At 45.8% G+C, this 8,595-nt stretch overlaps 1 protein-coding gene across 1 annotated transcript; it reads right to left on the reverse strand.

Moving 5' to 3' along the window:
- Positions 1 to 696: 696 nt before the first annotated feature.
- Positions 697 to 8,395, reverse strand: LMO2 (LIM domain only 2). The gene is made up of 3 exons (XM_069740479.1): positions 8,124 to 8,395; positions 5,353 to 5,568; positions 697 to 2,989 (listed from the first exon to the last, which is right to left on the reverse strand). Exons 1-3 carry the CDS (start codon positions 8,162 to 8,164, stop codon positions 2,770 to 2,772), a joined length of 477 nt encoding a protein of 158 aa, XP_069596580.1. The 5' UTR covers positions 8,165 to 8,395; the 3' UTR covers positions 697 to 2,769.
- Positions 8,396 to 8,595: the final 200 nt, after the last annotated feature.

The following is an 8,595-nucleotide window of genomic DNA, read 5'->3' on the forward strand; positions in this document are numbered from 1 at the left end:
TTTACACCGTTTGCCTTTTACAGTCTCCATGTTGCACTGTCTATTGCTGGATGCAGAATGGGCTAACTGAAAATCCGTCAGTGAGCTCCTTCCATGGTCTGGCAGGAGACTTTGTAACTCTTATCTTTTTCTGACTTCCACTCAGCTGTTTTATTACCATAGACCACATCAAAGTTGAATGTGCAGGGAAAAAATAAAAAATCAGATTTTTTTTTTTTAGCCCCAAATACATTAATTTAAAGGGGTTGTCTGGGACTTTTATATTGATGGCCTATTCTTAGGATAGGTTTTCAATATCTAATAGGTGGGGATGCCACCAACCGATCAGATATTGATGCTCTATGGCATATCCCAGGCATATGAACGCTGCAGCCAGTGATTGGCTGCAGAGGTCACATGTGTATAAAACTGGAAACGGATGCTGCAGATCTGGCCATTCATCGGCTGCAGTAGTTGCATGATCATTCATACAGGATGAGTGCGATCGATAGGTGATTTTTTTTTTCATTAATAGGAGTGGACAACCCCTTTAAACATGATGAACGATCCTTATTCTCACTGATCCCCCTGCACTCGTGGACCCACACTGCCCGGATTCCCACTGCTCCGGGGACACGGAGAGGTGAGTATTGCTTCTTTTATGTACGATGTCATTAAATTGGGGAAATAATCTATTAGGACAGTTAGGACACAGGATACTGAAAGGAGACGAGAATTTATACCCGACTCACAGAAAATAACATTATTACATTTACACATCATTCAGTAAATTGTCTGCTGGCACAAAACAATACATCACATTTCACTTAGTATTTGGTTCTGCTCCTTGTCCTAGCAGGGTCCGGCCTCATTCATATTGACGAATTACAGATCCATAATACAGTGATCATATGTTTTAATGTGCACTGTATTATATGGCGGCATCATATGGCGGCACACATTGTACCGAGCTGTGTCAGATGCATAACACATTATAAGTTTGCCCTGTTATTCCAGAATCTAAAAGTATTTATGTTGTTTCCTATTTACTTTTTATGTCCACCTGAGAATCCGCTACCAACATCCATAGAATTCATCTAGGTAAAAAGTCGGTAACTTTGTAAATGCATTACTTATCCTGTATTATACCCCAGAGCTGCACTCACTATTCTGCTGGTGCAGTCACTGTGTACATACATTACATTACCCACCCTGAGTTATCTCCTGTATTATACCCCAGAGCTGCACTCACTATTCTGCTGATGCAGTCACTGTGTACATACATTACATTACATTACTGATCCTATGCACATAGTGCCTGCACCAGCAGAATGTAACTCAGGATCAGTAATGTAATGTATGTACACAGTGACTGCACCAGCAGAATAGTGAGTGCAGCTCTGGAGTATAATACAGGAGGTAACTCAGGATCAGTAATGTAATGTATGTACACAGTGACTGCACCAGCAGAATAGTGAGTGCAGCTCTGGGGTATAACACAGGATGTAACTCAGGATCAGTAATGTAATGTATGTACACAGTGACTGCACCAGCAGAATAGTGAGTGCAGCTCTGGGGTATAATACAGGATGTAACTCAGGATCAGTAATGTAATGTATGTACACAGTGACTGCACCAGCAGAATAGTGAGTGCAGCTCTGGAGTATAATACAGGAGGTAACTCAGGATCAGTAATGTAATGTATGTACACAGTGACTGCACCAGCAGAATAGTGAGTGCAGCTCTGGGGTATAATACAGGATGTAACTCAGGATCAGTAATGTAATGTATGTACACAGTGACTGCACCAGCAGAATAGTGAGTGCAGCTCTGGAATATAATACAGGATGTAACTCAGGATCAGTAATGTAATGTATGTACACAGTGACTGCACCAGCAGAATAGTGAGTGCAGCTCTGGGGTATAATACAGGATGTAACTCAGGATCAGTAATGTAATGTATGTACACAGTGACTGCACCAGCAAAATAGTGAGTGCAGCTCTGGGGTATAATACAGGATGTAACTCAGGATCAGTAATGTAATGTATGTACACAGTGACTGCACCAGCAGAATAGTGAGTGCAACTCTGGAGTATAATACAGGATGTAACTCAGGATCAGTAATGTAATGTATGTACACAGTGACTGCACCAGCAGAATAGTGAGTGCAGCTCTGGAATATAATACAGGATGTAACTCAGGATCAGTAATGTAATGTATGTACACAGTGACTGCACCAGCAGAATAGTGAGTGCAGCTATGGAGTATTAAGACATAATTCTGCATTCTGTGCAAATGTGAGCCTAACGTTCTGTAATGCAATATCCATGAGGTCAGTGGTTTCCCTCACCCTGGAGCTTCGGAGAATACTGTATATACTGTATACACCATTCCACGCAGGAAGTAGCATGTCAGTTACGTTTACATGGTCATTGACCCTTCAACAACAAAGAAAGATTAATGTTAAAAATCAAAAAGTGGAGACTAAGGACGGAGACATTTGTATTGCATAGATTATCCGGCATCGGCCAATGATATTTACAAATTATTCTTCCAGTCGCTGCCAAGAATTGCAGCATAGCCTGGCACCGGTGTCACATGGGTTTTCAGTAGCTGGTAGGTTTTCCACAATCCACCCAAATATATTGCCCCGTTCTAGTCACTGTAGAAGCACCATGGTGAGGCCTGAAGTCGGACCATCCTGTGACTGCGCTGGCCGAGACCACCTAAGTAACTCCATGTCAGTTGTGAATGTCATAGTGTGATGTACTCGGAGGGTCCGGCCGATGCTACATCATCCCGTTCAGTTTGGTCCATTCGTAGATGTCCTGTTCGCACACAATGTCCGAGTTGATGAGCAGGTAACGGTCACCGACGCAGAAATGTTTCTGACAAGCCGCGCACTTGAAGCACTCCAGGTGGTAGACTTTGTCCTTCACCCGCATGGTCATTTCGTAGGCTCGGATCCTCTTGTCACATGAGGCGCACAGACCGTCCTGGCCAAAAAGCCTGGAAATAGAATCACAGACAGGGTACAGATAGGGGCAGCACAAAATGATGAGTCACGGCGGCCACCATGGGAACGGTCCAATGGATGATACAATTTGTGATAACGGACTGTACGATGGGGGGATGACGGGCTGTATGATGGGGGGATGATGGGCTGTACAATGGGGGGATGGCAGACGGGCTGTACGATGGGGGATGATGGGCTGTACAATGTGAAATGATGGGCTGTACAATGTAAGATGATGAACTGTATAATGTGGGATGACGGGCTGTACAATGTGGGATGATGGACAGCACAATGTGGGATGATGGGCTGTACAATGGGGGATGATGGGCTGTACAATGTGCGATGATGTTGGATTGTACAATATAGGATGATGGGCTGTACATTGGGGGGTGATGGGCTGTACCCAGTAAGATGATGAACTGTATAATGTGAGATGACGGGCTGTGCAATGTGGGATGATGGACAGCACAATGTGTGATGGGCTGCACAATGTGGGATAATAGGCTGTGCAATGTGTGATGATGGGCTGTACAATGTGTGATGATGGGCTGTACAATGTGAAATGATGGGCTGTACAATGTGTGATGATGGGCTGTACAATGTAAGATGATGAACTGTATAATGTGAGATGACGGGCTGTACAATGTGGGATGATGGACAGCACAATGTGTGATGATGGGCTGCACAATGTGGGATAATGGGCTGTACAATGGGGGATGATGGGCTGTACAATGTGTGATGATGAACTGTATAATGTGGGATGATGGGCTGTACAATGTGAAATGATGGGCTGTACAATGTGTGATGATGGGCTGTACAATGTGTGATGATGGGCTGTACAATGGGGGATGATGGGCTGTACAATGGGGGATGATGGGCTGTACAATGTGCGATGATGTTGGATTGTACAATATAGGATGATGGGCTGTACATTGGGGGGTGATGGGCTGTACCCAGTAAGATGATGAACTGTATAATGTGAGATGACGGGCTGTGCAATGTGGGATGATGGACAGCACAATGTGTGATGGGCTGCACAATGTGGGATAATAGGCTGTGCAATGTGTGATGATGGGCTGTACAATGTGTGATGATGGGCTGTACAATGTGAAATGATGGGCTGTACAATGTGTGATGATGGGCTGTACAATGTAAGATGATGAACTGTATAATGTGAGATGACGGGCTGTACAATGTGGGATGATGGACAGCACAATGTGTGATGATGGGCTGCACAATGTGGGATAATGGGCTGTACAATGGGGGATGATGGGCTGTACAATGTGTGATGATGAACTGTATAATGTGGGATGATGGGCTGTACAATGTGAAATGATGGGCTGTACAATGTGTGATGATGGGCTGTACAATGTGTGATGATGGGCTGTACAATGGGGGATGATGGGCTGTACAATGGGGGATGATGGGCTGTACAATGTGCGATGATGTTGGATTGTACAATATAGGATGATGGGCTGTACATTGGGGGGTGATGGGCTGTACCCAGTAAGATGATGAACTGTATAATGTGAGATGACGGGCTGTGCAATGTGGGATGATGGACAGCACAATGTGTGATGGGCTGCACAATGTGGGATAATAGGCTGTGCAATGTGTGATGATGGGCTGTACAATGTGTGATGATGGGCTGTACAATGTGAAATGATGGGCTGTACAATGTGTGATGATGGGCTGTACAATGTAAGATGATGAACTGTATAATGTGAGATGACGGGCTGTACAATGTGGGATGATGGACAGCACAATGTGTGATGATGGGCTGCACAATGTGGGATAATGGGCTGTACAATGGGGGATGATGGGCTGTACAATGTGTGATGATGAACTGTATAATGTGGGATGATGGGCTGTACAATGTGAAATGATGGGCTGTACAATGTGTGATGATGGGCTGTACAATGTGTGATGATGGGCTGTACAATGGGGGATGATGGGCTGTACAATGGGGGATGATGATGGATTGTACAATATAGGATGATGGGCTGTACAATGGGGGATGATGGGCTGTACAATGTGGGATGATGATGGGCTGTACAATGTGTGATGATGGGCTGTACAATGTGGGATGATGGGCTGTACAATGTGTGATGATGATGGATTGTACAGTATAGGATGATGGGCTGTACAATGTGGGATGATGATGGGCTGTACAATGTGGGATGATGATGGGCTGTACAATGGGGGATGATGGGCTGTACAATGGGGGATGATGATGGGCTGTACAATGTAAAATGACTCTACAATGTGGGATGATGGGCATTACAATCATACAGTATATCGGTTGTGCTCTACAATGTATGATGACGGTATACAGAATGTAAACCATTTTCTCTACCTTAAGTAATCTCTCCGGCACAACTTGCGTCCTAATTTGTAGTAAAGTCTCCTCCCGACTTCCCCTAAGCGGCATCCACACAGGTCACAGCTTAGACAGTCCTCGTGCCAATATTGGTCGATGGCCTTTAGGAAGTAGCGGTCCCCAATATTTTGCTGGCAACCCCCACATGTCAGTAGTGAGGGTGGGATCTGCAGGACTTCATCCACGGGCTCACTGTCGGGAATAAATATTCACAGAGGTCACGGTGTGTGGACATTGTATGGCGTCTTCCCACATCCTTCTGTATCACCTGCCAAGGAGAAGTCATTAGCGGTGAGGACCACCAAGTGGCTGTCACCTCTGGATGAAGGTCACCCACCGGGGGCAGAATGGCCGCGTGCACACTGCACCACCCACACTTGGGAATTTTAGCACAATAGTGTGGCTCCAATATTTCTTTACCTAATGGGCCAGTGAGCGTCCTATTCCTGAAGCCATCGGAGAACTTCCTATCCCCCAAACAAAATTCACCGATCCAAAGAGCAAGACGAGTAAAGCACGTGGCCCGATGGAGGAACACATGGCGTCCGCTCTGCATCCTGACCTCAGGGAGGAATCTAGTAAGAACCCATTTATGGAGGACTGACGATATTGGCAAGAAACTTTCACTTTTTAAGAATAATTCCAAACAGCCACTAAATGTCTCACCTCTACCCTGGGGTCTTCCTGACTAATACTGGGGTACAGAATATTGACTTACCCCCCGGGAGTGTTTGTGCACTGTAGGCCATCAGTAGAGGTCTCTGGCAGCAGCGTACACCACTCTCCCTATGAAGAACACATGCGCACTCTGCTGAACTGAGCGTGCATGTGGCTACGACCATTCCCCTAAGTTGTATGTAGCATAGTGGTACTAAAGTATGGCACCAGTGTCAGATCGGAGGGGGTCTCCAACCACTATAGTCAGGGTTGCATGATTGAACTGGTTGCAGTGATCCTCAGAACGTATGGGGCCACTCCGCTTCTCATTTTACATGGTAGGGCAGTTACTATAAGGGGCCGCCTCTATGGCCCCCCAACTAAAAGCGGTCATCTGTGAAGGGCTTTGGCAACGAGTCCTCAATCTCCCTACAGGACAGGGCAGGACAAGAAATAACAATACACTAAATAAGTGAAGAAACTAAAATCCCGATGGCTCCTGAGATCTAAATCACAGAGCCTGGGATATTGGGGTCCAGAGGCAAAGACCACCCCTGGTTCTCACCCCCCGCCCCAGTCATGCATCAGCTTGGAAGATAGGAAACGATGGGAGCAGCAAAAACCAAAAATATGAAGTTCTGTTCTCCGCTGATAAGATGTTCAAAAGTTTATTCAGCTGCTTCATAAATGTATGGGAAGGACAGTGACCACTAGAATGACGGCATTACAGACTGCCGGACTGGGGGCCAAGGGGCCGCCACTAACCAACTCCAGGGCCCCACTTGTCAGCTACCTGCAAATGTGACATTATCCTCAATCACAAATCTATATAACAATGAACTGGATGGATTGTTAGATGAATAAGATGCTGAATGTCTGTACACAGTGATTCATGTATATTGTGCCAAGCACTGCTCATATAAGAGGGGGGCGGCCCACCGGAGGATTCTCCTGTCCTCCTACCGGCCAGTCCGAGCCTGATTACACATCTGGCAGATCTATCTCTCTGTTGTAAATCAATGTTTTCTATGTCATAACTATCTAATCCTTCATATACATGTATCTAATACTATCTATGTATCTATGAAAAAAATTGTAGAAAATGTAGGCAGCTCTCAAGTTCAAAAATGTATTTGCCCATGTGTAAAGTTTTACGCATGGGCCAACAACTGGTTGCATTGAATATTGGTTTTGTATTCCTATTTATATTAGTTGTTACCTACAATAATATTCAACTTGTTCTCTCTCTTTCTTTCTCTCTTTCTTTCCATTTAGTTTTATTTTATTTTTTTCTCCGTACGTCTATTTTTCTTGCGTTCCATTTTTCCTACTTTCAATGGCCATGAAGCTGTATGCCAGAACCCAACTACTTTCTGTCTGACACATCACCTTTCTGCCAGGCGATTCAGGGTTAATAACGTGCATACAGCCAAGGGGGGGGTTTGCATTTTAACCCTTTCATTTGAGCTCTTTGACTTTTTAAGATGACGTCTAGGTTTTACCTGCAATCCCCTCTATTGATTTCTTATTGATTTCTATGCCAAGACCCGGAGCGGACGACTGATACTTGTTCTGAGTTTTGGAGACGCTCCTGGTTGTGGCATTGAAACACTGATGTGTGAATATAGTCTTATAAATCTCCTAAGTATCAGTCTCTGCTACATCTCATCTCCCGACCCTGTAAACGGAACACGATGTATCAATCTCCTGCATTGTGTTCAGTGTTGGCATCCCATGGGTTACTATGTATCGTGGGCATTGTTGGGGTCTCATCTTACATGATATTGGGGCTCACGCATTTTGTAGCGCAAAAGTCAAGCCAAAACTCCAGCCTCTAGCGCGCCAGTCTTCTCTCTGCGCGCCTCAAACTGCCCGCTCAGCCCCGTTTAATGTACTGCAGCCCCAATGCAAACCATTGCCCACCATCTTTCGTTTTGTCAGTCATCTCTATAGCTGTAACCAGTCTCCAACGACCCTCTATATCCCGGCTGCCCCCCACATAACTGTTACCTGGGTCCTACGTCAAGGTGACACCTACGCACCCACCATGTGCTATAACAATAAGAACCCCCGCCGCCCCATGTGCTTACTCTGCAGGGTCCAGGCTCTTCCGCTCTATGGCTGATGACATTTGCCTTCTCCCGTGCGTCCCCCCTTAGTATCCAAATCGACGACCCGTTGTCTTCTTTGCACCGAGCCACGATCGAGGATTCCGCCGTCACGAGTCCATGGATCGGGGTCCCCTAATGACTGCGCCGGTGTCACTCAATGGAGATGGCCGCTTGCCCGTCTCCATCACTGAGCAGCCACATCTGTATTCCTGGCAGATGGAGGCGTCCTGGTACAAGAAGGGCAGGTCTGAGAGGGAAGCCTGTGTCGCTGTCACTTATATAGCGGGTTGCTGTCCCCTTTGCAGCATCGCCGCCTTAGCTCAGCCCCTTTGCTTTCATTTCCTTTTTCCTGATGACCATTCAAATACAATAGAAGGAAATGGTATTTAAAGGCACAGCTGCTCACTTCTCTCCAGCCCTCCAGGGCACCAGGCTCACAAGACTGTTATAT

Source organism: Ranitomeya imitator, chromosome 9 (genome assembly GCF_032444005.1).
Source record: "Ranitomeya imitator isolate aRanImi1 chromosome 9, aRanImi1.pri, whole genome shotgun sequence".
Taxonomy (NCBI): domain Eukaryota; kingdom Metazoa; phylum Chordata; class Amphibia; order Anura; family Dendrobatidae; genus Ranitomeya; species Ranitomeya imitator.

What these genes read in the sequence shown, in the direction of transcription:
- LMO2 (XM_069740479.1), bottom strand. Translation starts at nt 8,164, where the DNA reads ATGTCATCAGCCATAGAGCGGAAGAGCCTGGACCCTGCAGA. An exon ending in AAGAGCCTGGACCCTGCAGA is followed by an intron (nt 5,569 to 8,123) that starts GTAAGCACATGG and finishes TATTCCCGACAG; the next exon opens with TGAGCCCGTGGATGAAGTCC. An exon ending in TGCCGGAGAGATTACTTAAG is followed by an intron (nt 2,990 to 5,352) that starts GTAGAGAAAATG and finishes TTCTATTTCCAG; the next exon opens with GCTTTTTGGCCAGGACGGTC.